At 31.3% G+C, this 23746-nt stretch overlaps 4 protein-coding genes across 4 annotated transcripts; 1 reads left to right on the top strand and 3 right to left on the bottom strand.

Moving 5' to 3' along the window:
- LOC109332218 (acetylornithine deacetylase-like) lies at window positions 2192-3430 on the bottom strand. The gene is made up of 3 exons (XM_019567117.1): window positions 3022-3430; window positions 2472-2716; window positions 2192-2360 (listed from the first exon to the last, which is right to left on the bottom strand). The coding sequence occupies exons 1-3, from the start codon at window positions 3343-3345 to the stop codon at window positions 2207-2209; spliced, it is 723 nt and encodes a 240-aa protein (XP_019422662.1). The 5' UTR covers window positions 3346-3430; the 3' UTR covers window positions 2192-2206.
- LOC109332344 (AT-hook motif nuclear-localized protein 23-like) lies at window positions 7210-8653 on the top strand. Its single transcript, XM_019567297.1, has one exon. The coding sequence runs from the start codon at window positions 7474-7476 to the stop codon at window positions 8323-8325; it is 852 nt and encodes a 283-aa protein (XP_019422842.1). The 5' UTR covers window positions 7210-7473; the 3' UTR covers window positions 8326-8653.
- LOC109332679 lies at window positions 13688-14170 on the bottom strand. Its single transcript, XM_019567694.1, has one exon. It carries the CDS (start codon window positions 14096-14098, stop codon window positions 13706-13708), a length of 393 nt encoding a protein of 130 aa, XP_019423239.1. The 5' UTR covers window positions 14099-14170; the 3' UTR covers window positions 13688-13705.
- Window positions 15355-20650, bottom strand: LOC109332181 (AT-hook motif nuclear-localized protein 13-like). Its single transcript, XM_019567061.1, has 5 exons — window positions 20102-20650; window positions 19958-20010; window positions 18982-19113; window positions 16060-16224; window positions 15355-15875 (listed from the first exon to the last, which is right to left on the bottom strand). Exons 1-5 carry the CDS (start codon window positions 20577-20579, stop codon window positions 15603-15605), a joined length of 1101 nt encoding a protein of 366 aa, XP_019422606.1. The 5' UTR covers window positions 20580-20650; the 3' UTR covers window positions 15355-15602.

Raw genomic sequence — 23746 nt, 5'->3', positions numbered from 1 at the left:
AAAATATAAATGCATGTTGATAAATACTTTATAAAAAGTATTGTTGTTTTAGTTTAACAACATGTAATATATTTCAACATTGCCCAGATATACTTTTAAAAACTAGCTCGTATAAAAAGGATCGTTTAAGTTACTATAAAAGGTTGAACCATGAAAGCATTTGCGTATTACCAACACCAAATATCATAGTTAGACGTAAGTCCTAACTTCACTAAACAAAGTTGTTGAGAATTACAACATATATATTGTCCTAGAACGTACTTAATAAGATGCTTTAAGGAGAAAAGAGGAGGGAAGAATAGGGATATTAGAACATCTTCCACAACAAATAACATCCTCATTTTTTTATAATTTATTATAATTTCTCATCAAATAAGAATAACATATATTTTTCTCTACACTAACAAATATCATTTTTATTTTTATTTGAATCTCACTATATCTACTTTTTTCTTACAACCTATATTTCTCTCATTACTTTCTCTTGGTTAAAAATAACCAAGAATTATTTCTATTTAAAAATAAAAAATAAGAATAACACAATCAAAAATAAAGATTTTCTTATTTCATCTCCTTCGTCTTTAAATCTCGGAAGGAATGCTCTGCCGGTCCAAATGGTTGACTAGTAGTTGTTGTGTTGCCACATACACATGGGCGCATGTAGTGTTTTCTCGTACTCAAACTCATAATATTTGCGGGTATTCATACAGATAGTTGGTATTTATGGGTACTTAATGTATTTTAATTTTAATTATATATTTTATAGTTTGTAATAATTAATATTGAGAAAGAAGTAGAATTACAAGAAGGTGATGAAAGAAACACAGAAAGAGGATCCCTCGATCCTTCCCTAACTGATTCCACAATCAGTTTCCTACTATTTTCTTAACTGCCCAACCCCTTTAGCCTCACCTTCTATTTATAGGTATCTAACTACTAACTACCAAGGGTGAGGAGGGAAAGTTGGTTATTTAACAACCAAACCTTCCTTTTGCCCTTTTATACACATGTTCAATTTCAGGTTTGGCCTTAGCCTTATCAGCTACCATGATACTAATTACAAACCAACCATGATTTCTGGTCCCTGGATACAGTTCAGACGCAATATAACAAACCATATCCCATATAACTTTACTGACATCAAGTATTCTATGTGTGTTCAACATTTTACTTTCTTAGGCAGAGGGATACCTATTATATTGACAATTGCTTGACTTCATACCTAAAGCACTGTAATTTTCTAAGATGTTCCAATATCATAGTACGTTGCATACAGTTATGCTTCTATGCAACTTCCTTTAAATGACTAACACTCACGTGGCACATATTTTCATATGAGAAAATGTCAGTTTTATTTCAAATGTTTAACCATCTTTCATTGCAAACAAAATTTGGGCCAGGAGGTTGACATGTGAGAGAATTGATAATAAGACATGATAATTTTGTATTGCCTTATTTTTAGCCTAAAAATAATTTATATTTCCAACTTATATTTTTTTGGTACTACCAAGGATATCCCTTCACCATTTTAGGTAAGGAACTAATCTCTTTCGGGGTGCGTGACTGCCCTTCGCGTGTCGCTCCCAGGAATCGAAATAAAACATTATCATTAGTACTCGTAATAAATTTGATATCATTAGTACTAAGATTTTTTACCTTTCAATAGATACACTACTAAAAATAAGGTGTGCCATAAATTTTTTATATAGTAAAATTAAGAGAAATAATTGAAGGTGGCCATAGAATGGGCAGGCCACCCTTGCCTCCACCACTAGCGCTCAAAGAACCAGGACAGCAGGACTGATAATTTTGTCACTATTATGTATGTTTTCATCATTGTGAATTTTTTTACAACAATCGAGTTCTTTTCCCACTAAGTGGAGTTAGCTATATGGATCAAATGTGTTCCATAATCTATGAAAAACCAAATCTTCCAAAGGGCCATTCAGTCAAAGTCCTCTCTAATGGTTTCACCTATGAATTTTCTACGTCTTCCTCTACCTCTATATATGGCACTATCCTCCGCCAGATCAACTCTTCTACCTGGAGCTTCTATTAGTCTACTTGTCACATGTCTAAACATCTTAAGCGAGACTTTATCATCTTTTCCTTAATGGGTGCCACTCCCACTTCTAGGTCATAGTGAAAAAACCCTTATATGGAAAATTAAAGAGGTATCATATTGTTGTGCTATGGTGCCTGAACTCTAATGAACCAGATTTTGAATCAAGGCAATAATGAAAGAGCATACTTTATGAGCTAACCCACTGTGGAAGAGCTTCCCTGTGACATGAAGTTTCCAAGGTATCATACCGCCAGTGCCTACACAAGGTTGTTTATCTGCAGTGTCAACCCAAAACCTGAACAGAACATGCATTAGTTAAAACTAGCAAATTCATCATAATTGGGAATGTAATTACGAATAAAATGAATTAAAACAGTTGTGAGATAATAACAATAATAGCACTTACAGTGGTCCTTGCTTTAGGTTATCGAGGAGGCCGTCTTTAACAAGTGCATCGACACCAACTCCAGATATAGCAGAGTTCTCTTCATTAGCTATAAAAACAGCAACCACGGTTGATTTCAATTTAGGCTTGGTTTGACCAAGCTTCCTCATTAGTTCTGTAACAAGTGCAACATGTCCCAAACAATCAGTTGTTCCACGACCCTTAAGTTTATCCCCTTCAATGCTCAAACTAAACGGATCAAAATCCTGCATTCCCCAAATTCACCATAACACTGACTAAAATTAATATTAGATTAAACACAAATCTTCTACTTAAAAGAAACGAACATTTTATAAAAAGATAGCATTATAAACATAATAACATCGAATACATTTCTAATTATTATGATCAAGGTTTTAAATCCGAGTCAGCGTTCAGCCGCCAATATGTTAAGGTTTTGGGAGACACCGAAATCATATTCCAACCACAATTATGGCGACTCAGCAGTTATCCCTAATTGATAGTGATATTTCGATTAAAAAGTAATATATATAGAGAGAGAGTGTGTTACCCAATCGTTGGGATTAGCGGTTACAACATCCATGTGGCAACCAACAAAGGAGAGGATTTTGCCAGGGACGGTTCCAGGGTACTGAACGATGAGATTGCCTCTTCCGGGAAAATAAGCGACGTGGTTGAGGATCAAGGGGCCGCCACCGGTGGTGGTGCTGAATGGTCGGAGAGCGTCGAGAACGTGGTTTACGACTCTGTCTTCTTGTGGAATAAGGTCCGGTGGGTTGTTCTGTACATACTTGGATTCGCCGATTAGTTTAGACAGAAGGGGAACGAAGGAATCCCTATTCAGATCCCCAAGTGTTTCTTTCAAGTCAGCCATGGAAATTGGATTTGGAATTTCGAAACCTTTACCTTTTCCTCTTTCTCTGTCAGTGACTGTTATATTCACCTGGTGATTAAATTATGAAATAAGAATAGAAGCTTTAACTGCTATATGTGTTCTATATTTTATTTTGAATTATAATAAGTGTTGATAATGTAACTATCTTAATCAAGTGCTAATATTAAAAGATAAAAAATGTATAGAGAGGTATATTTTATACCATAGTATTGTATTATTCTCGATTCATATTTAATCATTAAGTTCTAACTAATGTAATGCATAGTCAATGTTGTATGTAAATATTACACTTATATCCTAACAAATATAAGATATAAGTATATTTAAGTCGAAATATATGCAGTGATACTATAAAAGTTTTATATATTGACATTGTAACACGATAGTTTTGACATGCGATTCACACAACCACAAATTTATTAAGCGTACCACTTATTATTTTGGAGTATTTTATTTCCCCAATAGGAAGTGATGCACTAAGCGTGCCCCTGTGACTCGAACCTCATATCCTCAAAAACTTATAGAGAGTAGCTTAATGGTAACAACTCAGTGAAACAAATGACTATAAATTCCTTAGATCATAGGTTTGAATCGCATATGTTTCATCTTAGAATATATAAACAATAATAGACTCTTCAAAATAAGTAATACAAGCAAATAATAGATGTTGTACTAATTATATATAAAACTTACCAAGTTCAAATTTCATAATATTATTACACTCATGTTTAAACCATTAAATAACTCGATGTTGTAATTTCATTTTGTGTGGCTGAAACTAAACATACATGTTAAATTATCCAAAACAATTGGGCTCCACTCATACATTTTTTTCTGGCCATATTGAGGTATTATCAAGTATATACATTCTGGAGAAAAAATGTAAGTATATACTATATATTGTTACTCATTATTGTTCTTTCACAGTTTAATCATCATTGATATTTAAAAATAATAATTCAAATAAAAAATAATATTTGTATATTAATTTTTGGAGTAAATTACACTGACACCCCCTGAGTTTGAGTGAAATTACACAAATTACCCAGCAGTAAAAAAAGTGAAGAGTGATTTGTGTAATTTCACTAAAACTCAGAAGTATTAGTATAATTAACTCTAATTTTTATATTGACAATATATAAATATTATAGTATATATTATATGGCAAAAATTATTGCAAAGGGTCCATAACATTAAAAGTATGTGAAGATGAGTTTGATGAGACCCTCACTCACATATTTATATTAATAGATGCTTTATATGTTATAATTTTATAATTAATTTATTAATTCTATATTAGCAAAAGATGTCAAAATATCATGTCTAGTTCTTAAAGGTTATCTTACATTTTTTACAAACATATGCAATATCACAGGTATCAACTTTTTAAGATTTTAAAATCTCTGACTTCTATAAACTCTTCAAATTAACGAAACTTCTATAAATTTTAATAAGTTTTGTATTTATATTATGAGTAGTGTTGGCTCAAATATGATTATCTCTCAAGGTACCTATAACTAGACAACTAGACACTTAGACCAATACTAAAATGTCTAATTTTTGTTTCTCAAAATTATCTTATCTATAATGCTAATGAATTGAAAAATATAAATGCATGTTGATAAATACTTTATAAAAAGTATTGTTGTTTTAGTTTAACAACATGTAATATATTTCAACATTGCCCAGATATACTTTTAAAAACTAGCTCGTATAAAAAGGATCGTTTAAGTTACTATAAAAGGTTGAACCATGAAAGCATTTGCGTATTACCAACACCAAATATCATAGTTAGACGTAAGTCCTAACTTCACTAAACAAAGTTGTTGAGAATTACAACATATATATTGTCCTAGAACGTACTTAATAAGATGCTTTAAGGAGAAAAGAGGAGGGAAGAATAGGGATATTAGAACATCTTCCACAACAAATAACATCCTCATTTTTTTATAATTTATTATAATTTCTCATCAAATAAGAATAACATATATTTTTCTCTACACTAACAAATATCATTTTTATTTTTATTTGAATCTCACTATATCTACTTTTTTCTTACAACCTATATTTCTCTCATTACTTTCTCTTGGTTAAAAATAACCAAGAATTATTTCTATTTAAAAATAAAAAATAAGAATAACACAATCAAAAATAAAGATTTTCTTATTTCATCTCCTTCGTCTTTAAATCTCGGAAGGAATGCTCTGCCGGTCCAAATGGTTGACTAGTAGTTGTTGTGTTGCCACATACACATGGGCGCATGTAGTGTTTTCTCGTACTCAAACTCATAATATTTGCGGGTATTCATACAGATAGTTGGTATTTATGGGTACTTAATGTATTTTAATTTTAATTATATATTTTATAGTTTGTAATAATTAATATGTAAAAATAATTGTTACATGAATAATATGATATTTATATGATAAGTTTATTATCATAGTCAAATATGTGTAATTTATTATGAAATAATAATAAAGTATATGATATATAATCTTAAAATAATAATAAATATATATAAAAATTTAACTAAAACTAAATATATAAATTTGCGAGTACTGCAGAGCTAGTATCATAAAATTCACTCTCACCTATAAGTTATTATTGCGGGCACCCATTATAGGTATTTTCACATATATTTTTTTTGTCATCCCTACACTTATGCCACCTCTGACCCTGTAACCTAACAGTCTGAACTCTAATATGTTCAGATCTGTGAGTTAGAGCCCTTAAACCTAATCCCTCTCCCTTCTCTGAATAATGCTATGGGGGACCTTTTCCCAATGGCTCTCCCTTTTTCTTTGCTTTTCTTTTGATGCTATCTCTCCCTGCTCAGCTACATTGCAAATAATTAAAAGATATTAATGAGGGAAAATAAACCTTCCTACCATAAATTGATTATAGTCTTGATATAAGTAATTGGATTGTTGCGGTACTGAAAAATCCAATATTAAAGAATATGTTAATATATGGCCTTCAAACAAATTAAACGATACTAATTTGTATTATTGCTTATTCTTAATAATATATTTTAGGACCTTTGTTGACCATTTTACAAAATTTTAGTTCAATTAATGATTTTGTTATAAGAATGCTCTTATTTACTCGAAAAATAATTTGAGTGTATAAAGAAAATAATTTAGTACGTCTAACTACATACAATTATTGACTAATTTAATAATGTTTTCAATTTCCTTGATTCACCCGAAAACTATTCAAACGAGTCTTTTAACAAGGATTAGACGTAATATTATATTATTTGCCCATTTTTTAGTGTACATCAATCATTTCATTAGAACGTGTATCTTATCCTAGGAATGAACAGCAATTATGTGTTACTAATTATGTGCCTCTATGTAGCGAATCATTCTCTCATTTCAATATAAAAATATTATTGTGTTTTTAAAAAATTTCTTTTTAATAAAATGACACTTTTTTATTAGACGAAACATAAAATTTTAGAACAAAAATGAAGATATACAATCTTTATCCCTTATGACTTATGTGAAAATACTAGATAGTAATCATTTATTCTTTGTTCTAAACTAATGACAAATTGTAATATGAATATTTTTATTCTTCCTAAAAACAAAATCTTAACATTCTAATTTATTCGAAATAATTAACGAAACACTATTCAAGATATATGGTCTGTTTTCGAAAATGCTACCCTAACATATACAAAAGAGATGGTCTAAAGAAATTTTATAAAAAGACATTTGAATCAATTATTAATTTATGCCCTTTATTTAAACTTTTTGATTGCAGAAACATATGACTGCGTTTTGAGTCTTTGTCTTCTCCACCCTCTTTGCTGCATTGCCTTGCCTCTTTCTTTTCTTTCTCTCACACTTTTATTATATCCCCTTTCTTAAATCCATCCCATATATCACTTTTCATTTCAAACTTCAAACCTTCCACTCTCCTTCTATCTCTTCATCCTTTCCCATATTATATATAGAATTATAGATACTAGATCTAATAATATTTTAAAACATACCACTTCCCTTAAAATAACCCTAAACTAGAGCAAGGAGAAAACAACACTTTAATATCAAAAACTATTCTTTTTTGTAATAAAATTTTCTATATCTGTCTCTTCCTTTCATGGCTGGTTTAGATTTAGGTACAGCTTCACGTTTTATTCAAAATCTCCAAAGACCAGACTTCAACTTGCAACAACAACAGCAGCAACAACAACAACAAACCGAATCAGAGGAAGATGGAAACCATGGTGATCCATACGAAGATGGACCCAACCAAGGGCTCGAGCTCGGTTCCGGCGGCGACATGGTTAAGCGCCGCCCACGTGGTCGACCAGCTGGTTCCAAGAACAAACCCAAACCTCCTGTTATCATAACAAAGGAAAGTGCCAACACGCTCAGGGCTCATATTCTCGAAGTTGGAAATGGCTGCGACGTTTTCGACTGCGTCGCCACCTACGCACGGCGTAACCAGCGGGGGATCTGTATCCTCAGCGGCAGTGGCACCGTCACTAATGTCAGTTTGCGGCAGCCTGCCGCGGCTGGATCCGTCGTCACCCTTCACGGAAGGTTTGAGATATTGTCATTGTCCGGGTCTTTCCTTCCGCCGCCGGCTCCGCCGGGGGCGACGAGTCTGACTATATACCTCGCCGGAGGTCAGGGGCAAGTGGTGGGAGGGAGTGTGGTTGGAGAGTTGACCGCGGCTGGGCCTGTGATTGTGATTGCTGCTTCTTTCACCAACGTGGCTTATGAGCGGTTACCTTTGGATGAAGAAGAAAATCATCAATTACAGACACCTACACAAGGCGGTGGTCAAGGTTCTGGCGGTGGCGGCGGCGTCGGGAACAGCAACAACCCATTTCCGGACCCGTCTTCGGGGCTGCCGTTCTTTAATTTGCCGGTGAATATGCCAAATGTTCAGTTGCCACCAGTGGATGGTTGGGCGGGAAATTCAGCTTCACGTCCTTCCTTTTGATGAGTGATTCATCTTTGTGTATGTTCATACACTCATGTTGCCTTTTCATGATTCTTAATCTAATGTGATTCATCCATAGAAGAAGTTGATCATCAAGTAATTGCAACTGCTCCTTTGTTATTGAGGTCAGCAATGCAAATTCATGGAATCTATATATCACTGATGGGCTTCTTCTTCTTCTTCTTCTTCTTTTTCTTCTCTTTATTATCAATACTCATGGACATGATGATGTTGCTGTAGTGTGTTTTATTCATGTACTTGTTCTACTTTAAATTACTGTCTCATTGGTTTTTTATTTATATTTTATCTCTGGGATTCTTGTTTATTATCGAACTATATATGATTATTACTATGCTAGCTAGTTTTTCTTATTCTTTTCTTATATATTTGAGTTAGAGGGATACATCTTTTTAGACCCGCATTTGCTCTAGCCACATGGTCAAAGAAATAAATTTCATGTTGTTGAACATGAAGCAATAATAGCACCCAACTCATAAACCAGCCATTTTCAACCCCATCAACTCCCCTTTATTATCGAGCTTTTACCTTGATTCTTGAATACTCGGATTATAATATGTTCTACTTTGAAATATGGTCTATATCATACTCACCTACTCTCACACTAATCGATATATGTTTTAGAAAAATACTACTTTTCCTAGTTTCATATTAACCTAACTAGTTTATTCTATTTTAAATACCACCTCGCAAACTCAACTTGCTCTCTCCGAGACACTCTTAGCTAGTAATATTCAATGGTGCATTGAAATAGTTTTGCGTCAATGAATCTTCACGCAAGACTATCTTGGAATGAAATTCATGTATAAGCTTTCCTCAGAGTATATATGTCTTCATAATGAAAATATACCTAATTTCTGATTATTGATTTATATAGGCCATGCATTATGCTTTTCTATAATTTTTGCTTGTGGCTATGCAAGTCAAAATCAAAATTTTCCTGTAATAAACAAATGAAGTACTTAATAATTAGCTGCAGTTTTTTTATCATTCATAGACAGATCAAAAAATTAGATCAACCAATAAATGGGGGAAGTCCAATTCTACTAGCTACTAGCTAGCACTGATCTTTTGGTAAGTTTTTTTTACCTGCTCAAGAGAAAAAAGTGCATTGACCCTAATTCCTAACCTAAAAGGGTGTTTGGTTTGAATAAGTGTTACGTTGTTGCTTCAAAACAATAATATGAAGATGCTCAAAGGTATTTAGTAACAACATAATTTTTTTCCCATTGTTTAGGTAAAAAAAAAACATTTTTTTAAGCTGCATGTTTTGACATTAAAATTAGAGTATGCAATGTTAGTATAAAAATTAATATACTATCACTGTATTATTTATCGTTCATGTTTATTATTTTTTCTGAAGAGTCAATAATAATTATATCTAAATAATTGATAATACTGTATAAAACTCTTACACTGTATATATATATTTTTTCTCTTAAAATTATCACAGAATCAGGTTACTTTCAAATCAAAACCAAACACACCTAATACTTGGATAGTCTTATAATGATGAAACTGCACTCCAAGTAGGTGACCAGACAATGCATGAATAAGGGATCATAGTAAGTAGAAACATTGCATACACCAATCTCTTTGGTTAATATATTTGCTTAACCATAAACCTCAAGTGATTGAAAACCCTTACTCTAGTAAGTTTACTATATATAATTATAAATTATGGAATTGATTTTACAGTGCACTGGTCTAATTACAAGTCACGACCATAGTTTTTCAGTAGCTTGAAGAGGTTTATTAGAAGTGGGACCTAATGTTGAATACAAATATGAAAAATAATTATTCTCCACATTTATATATATCTATAGATCATCAAATTATAAAATGTATAGGTTGGATTAGGTAGCTAGGTTTTCGGCGCCACAGGACTTAAATATTGCATATATAGATGTAATGTCAACTTAAGTTAAGTTAATTATTCTCCACTTAATATGTATTTATGCACCCACAGTATAGTGAAGCCGTACCACACTTTGAAGTTTGAACAAACAAGTTGGTTGTAAATTGTAATATAATGGCTCTTATGAGAATTGCATTTGATTCCATAAAGCACTTCGCTTCAAAGAATATGATTCCAAAGTTAGGATACATTATCAACGGACGTTGGTTCAAGTGGTACATGTTTGATTCTCCTTAAGTAAGAACTCGGATTCGAGTCTTGTGGATGGAAAAAATGCTTGTTAGGAGAGTTAGTCTCACATATCTGTGGATATTCACAACTCGGACATGATTGTCTCCAGTGCGAGTATACGTGTGGGAAACAAAAAAAAAGTTCCAATATAATAGTGTGTCCCTTCTACCTAATCCATGCAGTTAAAAACTAACTAACCATTAAATCTATTGTTTTATTTAAGTGTTTCATTACAAAATTAGGTCTATATATATTTATGACTATCATAATTATTTTATCATCCCCTACTTAATAAAGATAATAGATGAAATTATAATAGGTAGATAGTATAGGGTAAATTCACATTAATGTAATTAAATTAGATATGTTAATTATATTCTTTAAACAATGTGTCATAACCTTAAAAAGACATTGTGATATGAATATAGATATATCTAAACATTCTCTATAACATCTAATTATCTATTACCTTCTTACTTATTTACATAGAAGGTTGTAGCATACAAATTTAAAAAAATTGGAATCCTCTCAAAACACTAGGGAAGTTATTGTTTTTGTTTTTACTCGTATATGATAACAATATCATATCATTATATTTAAGGGATAAAAATATTATATTATATTTTTTTCCTTTTGATTTTGATGATGTATTATTATTGGAGAGAAAATTATGAAATGTACTCATTAAATAATATAGAAATTTTTTATATCTTCTTTATAACACACTTCACACTCTTTATTCAACATTAATTATTTTTCTCATTTGCACTTATTAAAAGATTTGATTTATTTTTATCGTATTCAACATATATTCCTATTTATTCATCTCATTGCAAAAAAAAAAATCCCTTAAATATATAATGATTGCATTGATTTATGTGAAATTTATTTTGTTTTTTTAATATATCATTTTTCTCTTTGTGATTGTTAATTTTGTAATTACTTACATGAAGAAAAAAAATATTAAGTAAAGGCAAACAGAAAAATAAAACAGTCTTGAACATCTAACCGAAACGGATAAATATGATCAAAATAATTCTTTAAAATACATTGATATTGCAAGGCATTGTTTAACAATGAACCAAAATAAGATGTACCACAATTCTATTATCTAAGTTGACTTTTAGGGATCTTAAATGAGTATTTTTACATTGAAATTTAACTCACTTAACATATTAAGAAATAACCTATTTATTTTTTCAATGTTAATTTACTTATTTTATATTTTCTTAAACAATATCCTTAGATCATTTGTTAACCCAACTAAAAATGAAATAAACGACATCGACTAATCAATAACTAAAATTTAGGACTAGAATTTCTCAACAACTGTGTAAATATTTATATCATAATAAATTATTAACATGGCATCCAAAATATACACGCTTATTCAACTTCCCGGATATTATTCCGAGTGTAATATCTATGTACTGATAGTATAAAAATTTATATTCAGTCAATATATCATCCACCATTTATTTTATTATTTTTATTTAAGAGTCAATTATAATTAAAAATGAATGATGGATAAAAACTACGTGTGAAAACTGATAATTGGGATTCAAATATTCAGTATAAGAATCAAACTAATTCGTACGTGCAATATAATATCATTTATTCTGATGCTCATATAAAAAATATATATATATATTGATATAGTAATTACCATTTGTTGCAATTAAATTTTGTATTCCCCAAGAGAAATTAGGGCTTTGTGTTTATATTACTACTACTTACAATGTTTAAAGATACCATATAAGGAATAAAAATAAGAAAAGTAATCTTAAAAACTTATTGAAATATGAAAACATCATATATTTTTTGCACACAATTTCTTTCTTTTCCTCCTTAATAGTACCAACATTTAAATATATGTATGAAACATAACCACGTTTTCGAGCACTGTTTTATAATTTGTGATCATGGGGCCAAAATGATAACCATGTCAACGCACGACGGAGTTGTATTGAGTTAGTATTAATCAATCAAGCTTCAAATAAAGTTTCATGTTATTTTTTTGTGAAGATTTGTGCAATTTTAACAGAGGTATAATATAATTCTCATATGACACATTATTTAATTTCGCACATCGATCTTTTACAGTTTTACTTATAAACCCGTACATCATTTTTATTATATATATATAGAGAGAAATTAATGATTATGATCATGATAATATGTTTGTATAGTATATGGAAAATTATAGAATTTTTATGATCACATTATTTATTTCTAAATCAATAATCATAGATGGGTAACTTGGAGTCTAAAGTGAAGTCCATACTTTAGAGGACTCAAATACAACAAATATATGATATCCCATATGCTAAATTAGGATGTAATTTTTTTATTGAGATGAAAAAGGGTGAGTGAGTAGTATTAAATTCAGGTATATGTTAATCACCAGCCACATGGAACGAATACTCATTACTTTTATTACCAATAATAACAAACAGGCACATCATTAAATAATTAGTACTTAGCTAGTTTAGGTAATAATTAGACCCACTTCACCTTGCTAGTTCAATTTTCTTATTAATTTGAAAATCGGATATTAAATTAAAATCGATGAATATAGGGAATACTATGCTATAAAATTTGGAAGCAAATGTTGAAGTCGATAGACACATTTCATCTAAGTAATCCACCTGTATAAGGAAGGATTAGAAGGTAAGAAAGTTGGAGGAAACCTACACCCAAAGTGAAGTATTAACATTAGTTACTCATAACATAAATAAAGTACAAAATTTCAATACAGTTTTCTTTTCTCCCCCTTAAACATTGCTTTAAAATACTGATTAACAATACCCACATATAAATAATACGAGGGGGGTCATTTATTGTGCAATTTTGACTACTTCAACATTGATTACAATCACATAACCAAATTTACAACCACTCCTTGCATCTTCCTTTGAAAACATAATCAAATATGAAAAATAAATTAGGGAAACTATTTAGCAAAAATGATATATCATGATAATAACAAGGGTTATAAGTAGGGAAATTTTATAATGCCATATCATATAATATACAAGAACAATGGAACTAAAGCGTGCAAGCAGTGTTAGACATATGAAGAAAAGAAGTAACATTTAATAGAGACATAATAATAGGAGAATCTACATGTTCATTTATGTTGTCTTAACTCTTAAGTATAATAATAATAAAGTATGAACTATGAAGTTCTGCAAAGATCATTGATAAGATTTACTACATATCTTGAGCATAGAAATCAATAATGTCCTTCAAATTGAGTTGGGACAAAGAAGATGCATCATTGTGCATGAGCCATAACATGTGTTCAAACAAAAGGACATCTACATCTACAAATATCACTCTCTTCTGGCTATGGCTTCTTGTGAAATGAAAACGATCTTTCTTCTCTGGCTCCTTCTTCATAGAGATATTCATCAAAAGCTGAAAAGGGTACTCTTGTAATATAAAAGGGTCAACAAGGAACACCTTCTTCTCTTTTCCTACAATCACTTTCATGGGGTGGTTGGATTCTTGATCTAAAGCATCATCATTTAGAGGGATGTAACCAAAACGTGAACCTGTAGAGCGACGATGGATCAATGAAATTGGCATAACTAAGCAATCCATTAGAAGAAAACAGAAAGAGGATAAGTTTTATGTTATGTTTGTGGTTTTAGAACTTACAACAACAACAACACTTTATGCATTGTAGTGAGGTAGGTCCTAGAACAATAGACAATATAAAGGGTAGGTCTCTTCGGCCTAACAAAACATTTAATATGGTTTTATTAATAGTTATAAAAATATATATCACTTTCATTCTGTTTATTCTTTTTAAATTTTTGTATGAAAAATATATTCCAAAATCAAAATGATATTTTATGATATATAAAAGGTGAGAGTGAATATACTTTTAAATTCAAAATTTCTATTCACTTTCCATGCTACACAATGGCCTCACCTATTTTGTTTATTTTTAATCAAACACACCATGAATGGTATAATTGATTTGAAATGGATGGCAACTTAATAAATGCAAACAAGAGAACTTATGCTATTAATTAAGAACTAAAACTGTATTTGGTGATATTTTAAAACTTCCAATAATTTAATTTTATCACATATGGTGACATTTGAAGCTTTCATAACTTATATTAAGCTAAGTGTTTTTATGTTTAGAGAGGATCAATTTGATGAAAAAATAATTTGGATATAAAAAGAATCATGTTCATGTAAATTCTCAAAATTTGGTCATTAAGTTTAAATTGTGTTGAAATGAAATAGACACTAATGAAATATTGTAAAAATGTTTTGACAATCATCATTTTCATGGGACTATGTCTAAGAAACCAAATGTAAGGTTCATTTTTAGAATATGATAAATAGTTTCACTCTCGACTCCCAAGGTACAAAATGTATTTCAGAGTTGCCTTGCATTCCGCCATTATTTTTGGTATCAAGGTATCTTCACTTTTTTTTTGGTAAAAAACTAATTCTTTTCGGGCACCTCTCAACAATCATCGCTTTTAGGAATCAAACCTCAAACCTTTTAGTATTTATAAGGTCTAGCTGAATCTTACACCCACCACTACATCAATGTCTTGTTGGTCTTGGATACTGTATATACCCGAACCCCAACTGGGAATTAAAAATAATAACTAAATTCCGAGTTTAATTAACTACAACGATTCATTAATCATTGCCATAATATGTATCAAATTTTAGATGCATGCTAGAACTATGTCTGATATTGTGCAATCAGCTAACCTTCCCAATGTTTGCTAAGAGAGAACAATTAATGAATGGCAGGTAAATAAGAAATTTAAAAATGAATATGCAGCTCAGATGAGGGAAACACACTCATTCCTAGGGAACACATGAGGATTCAAATCTGTAACAAGCTCAAATAGCTCTCATCTCATCACTAGCAATCTTCTAATTATGATTTAAAGTCCTGAATCCTGATCAGCAGCAAATAAAGACATAAATTTTGTACCATAAGATATACTCTTCTAAGATCACTTCCAAAAGTGCATGTTAGCGTTTTACAGTTTCAGCTCTAGCCACTATTCCGAACAACCAGGCAGACACCCCACCCCGCTTCAGCACTGATAAACCTAAAAACGCCTCTTCACTGCTGAGTTTGGCCAGCCCATAACCGGTGATGGTACGGCGGCATATTATGAACGGGCTGAGTAGCATTATTGTAGAGACCAGGTCCCTTATTAGAAGGACCATTATCATTGTCATCGGAGGAATCGGATGAAGGCCCTTGAGAAGTAGGACTGGTTGGAGTTGCAGGCACACCAAAAGATAACATTTGGGGTGATGGCACTGGAGGACCAGATTTCAGGTTGTTTGAGCTAGACTTTTTGTGCTCAGCAATGAAGCTACCCACAATGACCTGTTAATATTTTAAAGAGAAGTCACAAAAGTAATGCATTACTCTTTGATAAATCTTCATGCAGGAGACAATAAACCAAGAATTTAAATACACAATGTGCTCCTACAACATTAATATAGGCTGAAGGCAAATTCCATTGTTTAAACCTGATAAACTTTCTAGCATCATTGGAGAAGACCAATACCTGTACTTGTGATGCTGCCTTGAGCATTCCAGCAACTAAGCCACCCAAAACTCGTCCATCAGGTCCTGCAAGGGACACACTCAAGCCATCCGTTTTGCCATAACCACTACTACTCTTTTCAGATAGCGGTGTCGAACCTGAGAGAGAAATAATTTCATATAGGCCCTGTAAAGAAACAGTGTCAAAATAATGACATATTCAAATCTAAATAATGTAAAGTTCAACATAAGTAAAATTAAGGATGATGCTAAACTTCCTTAGAAATAGACCCATCAATGTGAGCATTGACAAACAACTATACCTTTGCCAACTTGGGGAGTGCATGAAAACATAGGAAGCAGTGAAGTATCATAAAAAACAAATATAAAATATCAGTGTGATACACTGGCACTTACAAATAAGTAAACCACAAATCAGAACCATTGCATGTGAAAAAGGAAATTTTAACCAAGGCCTAAGTGAAAACCTGATTGTGAATCAAATCGTGCAATAAAGTTAAGTTCTTTAGTGTTCCAACTCCAAAGTAAATTTTCACAGTGAGGGCCAATAACACCTACCAGGGCTAGGAATAAGGAGCATCTATGCATTGGTTATTCTCATTTCTCAGTTCTCACAATCAGAACTTAAAACTTACTCCAGAAATGTACTCATCCCATCTTCAGCATCACCTAAAATCCCAAATTATTGCAAGTCCAGAGAATACCAGTATCAGTCTTTGATGCAATTATACTGCTTGGATGCCCAGAAACAAGAACAAAAAAGGGCGGCCCAGTGCACAAGGTTCTCACTTAGTGAGGTCTAGGGAGGGTAAATGTATACAGCCTTACCCCACAATATACTTGAGACTTACTTAAAGGGTTATCTTTCATTCTTTCAGTTCTAGATATTTGTTTTGGTTCAATAGTAGCAGAGAAGCCGAAACACAAAAACAGAATTATTTAAGGATTAGATTATCCTATCAAGAGAAAATAGAGGAATTATATTGTAGGAGGCAAATGGTAGACAATGGTAATTCAAATGCTTTGTTGTCAAAGACCATCACAAAATAATCATAGTAGCACAATTTTTCTCTCTTAATACTCAAAAGGATAAAACATCAAACAGAACAGAGTTTAGCTATGACGAAGATTTCAATTATGTCACAGTTAAAGTACAATCTCCCTTTAGGCATTTGTGTTGTTTATGTAGACATGTGAACGTTGATATTGATGCTAATGAACAAGACAATGTTTCTCTTGATTTGTTGGAGGAATTCAATTGTGTGTCTATCTTTATTCCTTCAGACCTACAAGAACAATTTTATCAAAGGATTCTCCAAGAATTCCAACAAGTGTTACAAGTGTTGCTTGCAAAATCTGTTATAAACATTGTCCTGTTTGTTAGCATCAACCACGCAGAATCAACACTAGTGTTAATAGGGAGATCGCCCTTTAACTACAACAGAATTGAATCTGTCATAAATAAAGCACCAACTGCTAAATATTTTGACCTTTTAAGCATTAAGATGAAGAAATTTTGCTACTGCAATTATCCTGTGATGATATTCTGAGTTTCTAACAGAAAACATCTGGATCATCATCGTCCCTACTCCCTACATTTGTCATCTAGATTAGACATAATTCCTTTCTATTTTCTCTTTGATTAGATATTCTAATCCTTAAATTTTCTCTTCATCTTCTAGTTTCTAATGGTATTATTGAACCAAAACAATGTTTAGACCTAAAAGATAAGCCTTTCAAGGCTTTTGGAGACTGATTATGATGATGAAACATATTCTATTTCACTAAAACACCGTTAATGGGTCAAATATTAGTACACAGGGGCAATGTGAATTAGAATTAAGTGCTACTGACACAGATAAGGGGTCACATATGTGTCTTTTTCTAAAATGTGATTATAGGGATGGGTACTCTAGAACCCTAATCATTGTCGTCTCTAGTGGTCACTCGGCCATCACTCCTACATGGTAACTAAGTTATTAAGCAATCATGACAATTTCTAAGAGAAAGAGAAGGCCTATTACAAGATTTCATAATCTGAGTGTTTTTAATACCCTAAAACCTATCAGCAAAAATACATGCTTAGCTGTTGGATAAAACTGAAACTAGCATTGCGCATCAAAAGAGATAAATTTCTAATGTGACAAATAATGTTGCATGACAGGCACCACAAATTCTACAAGATCTTTTTTCATAAGTCATATTACCACTGCATACAGAATTCATATGGAGCAATATCATGATATCATAAGATCCAATTCCTTCCACAACAACAGAAGTATAATTTTAAACAGATTTTTTTCCGGATCAAATTAAGTAGTAGAAAGTAAGAGAAAGAAAAGGAGGAAAGTATTTCATAATGTACTAATATAACAAAGAAGATAGCCATCCAATACCCTTTAACTCAATTTAAAGTTTTGACAGCTGCTCACCCGCACATTTGAATCGGGCTATATAAAAGACTTAAGGCAATAAACATAATAGAGTATGTTGATCTTTCTTTTGGTAACAATTCTTATAGTACACAACAACAATGCCTTTTCACTAGGTGAGGTCAGCCACATAGATACCCCACAAATACACAAAAGACGAGAAATGAGATTAAATAAATAAAAAATATGTTAATGAAACAATGATTGCATAAAAATTTATTTCCGGCTGGCATCCCACCTAGGACACCAATTTTCTCGTATCAGTAGGGTAGACCAACAAGGAAAACATGTAGTGTAAACATGGAAATTGTATATCACATGCTGGAAGATAATAAATGCATGTAGTGACATGTACCCCACTTATAGAAATATGCATGTCAATTGTCAAACAAACATATATTACATAAGATAATTTCAATGTTGAAACTTTTATATGATGGATAACTGGGTTTTTAATGTATCCTAAAAACTATGCAAAACCTAAAAAGTACCTCATGCGTGACAGTACTCCCAGATGTTGTTGGCTGTCGAAGGGTGACATTGCTGATTGCACCACGAGCAGAAAGGATGCAAACTGTCCGAGGTCCTTGTTGAGAAAATTCCACAAATTTTGCTGCAATGTCCTACAAACAATAGAAGCATACTCGTGAGAAGGATTTGTGACAAACTAACAATAGTGATCTACACCAAGATTGGCATCAGAAATTTAAAAACTAACAGCTTAACAACCTCAACCTAAAATAGCTTAGGCATAAAATCACAAGGTGCAAATCTGAATTACAAAAAACAGTTTATAAAGCATATGACCTTTTAAAATTTTGAAAACTTAAACATTACATTCCTAGCTTAATGGAAAAGGTAATGAATCCTGTATAAGAATTCCCCTCTTCTGGTGGGAAAATTATTGGATTGTCCCATAACAATGGTCCAAGACACATTTTTGACATTGATCATGCATTAATGAGTTAAAATCACGAGTTTATTCTAAATAAACAGTATAGATTTTGTAGGACCATCCAATAATTTCTCCTGCTGGCGGGAGAGGGTCATAATATCAACACCATGTGAATAGATAACATGTTCAGCCAAATAATATCTACAAAAAGTTGGATACATTAAACAAAATAAACATATAAAAATTAGGCTCTCTTTGAAACACTAATTACAATCTTAGTGTTAGACCAGGCCATGACCGTGGAGGCTCCAATCAACGAGAAGTTCCACTGTTACCGGGATGCAAAGAGTTGAGAGTCACAAGTAAAAAATCACGTCTTGAACCAAAACCTTAAGTTATTAGTTTCGTTAGTCTTTTTCCACTTATAAACTCTTCTCTTTCACTCCCCTATACAATCTGAGACTTCACACTTGAATAAACCCAACACTTAGGATCAAGATCATAGTTGAAAAATCAAATAAATGAAATTAAGCAGCAAGTAATTAGTTATATGCAATGGTCCTATTGTATACCTCACCAGGCTCCACCAAAATTACATGAGGAGTAAAACCAGTACCACCAGCTCCTGAAAACAAAAACCAAACAATCACATTATCACAATTCAATTCCATTGATAAACAATAATCACATAAACAGAGATGGAGCAAAACAAATACCAAGCGCGTCGAGCTGCTTCTTTCCGGAGCCAGGTGGCCTTCCCCTATGCTTCTTGGCCAGAGTCTTGGTCGACGGCGTGGCGCCGCCACCGTGAGGAGGAGGAGAAGACACGTGCTGATCTGTGGAGGGAGCCAAAGCCAAAGCAATGTTACCAGCATTAGGTGAGTATTTCCTTGGCCGGCCCCTCTTCTTCTTGCCGGAGTCAGTGGCGGTTAACCCGAACGGCTTCAATGCCGAAGAGGAACCGTCCTCATATGGAGCGACACTGTTGTTGTTGTTGTTGTTGTTGAGGGGCTCGGGAGAAGGAGGGTTGTTATTGTTGGAAGGAGCAGTTGAGTGGTGGTGGTGGTGGTGGGGCATAGAGGAGAAAGGGAATGTGGCGGTGGGCATGGTGGAGGGTATGGTGGTGTTTGGGGGGTAGGAAGTGGGTCCCACCATGAGGTTAGAGTGGTGAGGGGGTTGTTGTCGAGAATCCATGGTAGTGGATCAAAGAGAGAGGGAGAGAGAAACAGTTGAAAAAGAAGAAGAAGAAGAAGTGTAAGAGTGAAAATTACCAAAACCCAGAATAAAAAAGCAGACCCACAAAAACAATATTTAATTGGAGAATCCCAAAAAGCAGAATCAATATTTACCACTGATGAAATCTAGTGTCCAACAAATCTCTCACTCCATATAATCATCATTTATGATTACTCCAAAAAAAAATATTTAATTATTAATTTTTTAATTTAAATATATTTTTTAATTAATTGTATTAAATAATATATTTATGTACTCTCGTAATGATTATTAGTTTTGGGTTTACATTTTAGATTTCATTTCACGGGTTCTTTCTTGATATATGAAGTATCAGATTTTATTTTCAACTATAGTATCTAATTTATATATTTATTATATTATTCATTATTCATTTGTATATTAGTTTAGAGTGTAAATAATAATTAAATATTGATGATAAAATTATAGGAAGCATAAATGTTTTTCTCTTATTTTTTACTACTCAACTTTTCATCGATTTATTACACGAAAAAAGATAGTGACCTTATCTTTTTCTCTTCTATTAAACTATACTTTCCCCAACCAAAACGTAATTTCCGTTTAAGCTGTGGTTTCATACTCACATGGTTGGTTGGGAGATTTACCAACAGAAAATTTCCGCAGGAGTGAGAAGGGTGAACTTATGTAACAGTTGAGACTTAATTATTCATTTTTATTATTCATTTTTATTTTTTAATATTTTGTTATTTAATATTTAATCTCATATAATAATGTAGTTCCATCGGTGGTGGAGTAAAATTTCCTCTTAAATTTTAGTAACACATTTTTACTATAATGACATTTAGATCATTTTGTTCATCCAATCATTTGAATCTCATGATATATATCTTTATTAATTTGTCATCGTATTATATAATTGACTCAAAATACTTAAATATAGTAATTTGTTTAAAATGATTTTCAATTTTTACCTATTTGTTTGTATGATGCTAAACTTACACTCTTAGTCCAATACAAAAGTCATCTAATACTAAACTTTGTCTTCACATTTTGAACTTCAATTTAATTCATCTATCTAGTTTCCAACAAGGACATATAGCTGGTTCTAGGTAATGATAATAAAATGTAAAAATTATATTAGATAGATGATAATTAACTTAAAATTGTGTAGAATCATGTATATGCCTAAAAATGGTGAAATATAAAAAACATAAAATCAAAAGGCATGACTCAAAATTCATTAAAAATATAATCTAATCGGAATGGAAAACTTATAGATAGTTGGCTATTCACATTTTTTTTATTTCTATATTTTCTAGAAGATTGAGTTTTAATTTTATTATTTCATTTTTATTAATGTATAATTTTGGATCATACATTTTTTTTTGTTCATTTTAGAAGTTACTATTAAAATCATTCAAAGCACTATTCATTAATATCTCATATTATATTATCAATACTTTATATTATTTTAGTCATTCATACCTGGAGTAGTATTTATTAAAATAATATAACTATATTATTTTCTTATTTACGTTATTTATTAAAAGTGTCTTAATAAATTATTTTACTCATTTTATTTATAGTATTATACTTTTTATATATAAAAGTATTATTTTATTATTAAATAATGTAATTGATACATTGTCATTTTATTAAAAAATGTTATATTATATATTTGCTGTATGCATCGGGTATATAACATGCATATCAAAAGTGTTAGTTCACTATTCATAAGATAATTGAATAATCTCTGTTAATACCAACTAAGGAATAGTTATTTTTTCATTTTTATTTACAACAATATGATAACTTTAAAGGTGTCATTTGCTAGCACACTTTGTACATTAAAAAAATATTTTTCATTTGTGCTTATTTTAAATTTAATGGTCAATAAAATAATAATAATAATCATTGTTACAAAATAACTTATAAGACTTAAGTATTATATTATTTTTCTTATTTTACATAATATCATTTTAAGCACAATAACAAAATAGTGTATCAAATCAAATGAGAATACATTAAACCTTATACGTTTCATTATTCATTTCATAATTGTGTATTTAATTATATTTAACTTTCATAAAAAAATATAATAAAGATAATATTTTTTTAGAACAAAACTAAAAAACAACATAATTGTTTACTATAGAGATCTACACAACCAAATTTAACATAATAGTTCATAATAAAAAGTGTTGATAAATAGCATACAAATGATTTTCATACATAAATTAAAGAAGAAAGATCATATATTACGATGGTAATTATATTTTGACATATAGAATTCATTATGAACTTGAATATATATTACCGTTACTATAAACCAAAGTGATATTATTTTGATAATATCCAAATGTTTGTATATTAAAGTGAAATTACAAATTATATTACATTACGAAGTGGAAGTCCAATAGAAATAAGAGATTTAGCAAATGAGTTATATTAAAAATTATATATGTGGATTTGACATCACATCTTTATTCAAACACAAGATAGTAGATCTATAAATTTGGTTGCATTAGACATAATAAATGCGTTAAAAAGTTATACACTAATATCAAAATAATATATATATATATATATATATATATATATATATTAAATAAATATTTTTTAGTATTTTATAGGTTAGCCCGCCACAATTTGCGACCCTCTTAGAGTGAGTTTTGGCTACAATTTGATATGCATAAATTGTATATGAGTTTTTAGCCCTATTTGATTTAGCGCGAACATGATGTTAGCTAACCTCCAGGTAGCCCATTTTGAAATCTTTAGTATATATATAGTCAAGTTTAATACCCCTACCTAGAGATGACAATGAGTTCATGTAATCCATTAATTGAACCCGCCCTATTGATTCATTTTTTGATCCAGGCCCATGAGGCATTGTGTAGAGAAAAGTTTGGTTGAAGACAAACCTAACACATCATATTTAAAAACATTTAATTGTATATTGACAAATCATTAAATTATAGGTCTCGCTCCATTAATTTAAATATATTTTTTTCCATCGTGTCTTCCCCTTTCTTTCTTCCTCTCCCATTTCTCTCTCTCTTGGATGTGCATCTTGGAGGGTTGAAGAAGTTGTGGATAATATTTGTCACTTGCTTAGAGAGGATTGACTTGTGGACTTGCATCAT

Source organism: Lupinus angustifolius, chromosome LG18 (genome assembly GCF_001865875.1).
Source record: "Lupinus angustifolius cultivar Tanjil chromosome LG18, LupAngTanjil_v1.0, whole genome shotgun sequence".
NCBI lineage: Eukaryota > Viridiplantae > Streptophyta > Magnoliopsida > Fabales > Fabaceae > Lupinus > Lupinus angustifolius.
This window is presented reverse-complemented; position numbering and strand designations above follow the sequence as displayed.

What these genes read in the sequence shown, in the direction of transcription:
- LOC109332218 (XM_019567117.1), bottom strand. Translation starts at nt 3,345, where the DNA reads ATGGCTGACTTGAAAGAAACACTTGGGGATCTGAATAGGGATTCCTTC. An exon ending in CCGCTAATCCCAACGATTGG is followed by an intron (nt 2,717 to 3,021) that starts GTAACACACTCT and finishes TGGGGAATGCAG; the next exon opens with GATTTTGATCCGTTTAGTTT. An exon ending in AACCTAAAGCAAGGACCACT is followed by an intron (nt 2,361 to 2,471) that starts GTAAGTGCTATT and finishes TGTTCTGTTCAG; the next exon opens with GTTTTGGGTTGACACTGCAG.
- LOC109332344 (XM_019567297.1), top strand. Translation starts at nt 7,474, where the DNA reads ATGGCTGGTTTAGATTTAGGTACAGCTTCACGTTTTATTCAAAATCTC.
- LOC109332679 (XM_019567694.1), bottom strand. Translation starts at nt 14,098, where the DNA reads ATGGATTGCTTAGTTATGCCAATTTCATTGATCCATCGTCGCTCTACA.
- LOC109332181 (XM_019567061.1), bottom strand. Translation starts at nt 20,579, where the DNA reads ATGGATTCTCGACAACAACCCCCTCACCACTCTAACCTCATGGTGGGA. An exon ending in TTTTGGTGGAGCCTGGTGAG is followed by an intron (nt 19,114 to 19,957) that starts GTATACAATAGG and finishes TATTGTTTGTAG; the next exon opens with GACATTGCAGCAAAATTTGT. An exon ending in AGGCAGCATCACAAGTACAG is followed by an intron (nt 15,876 to 16,059) that starts GTATTGGTCTTC and finishes AAATATTAACAG; the next exon opens with GTCATTGTGGGTAGCTTCAT.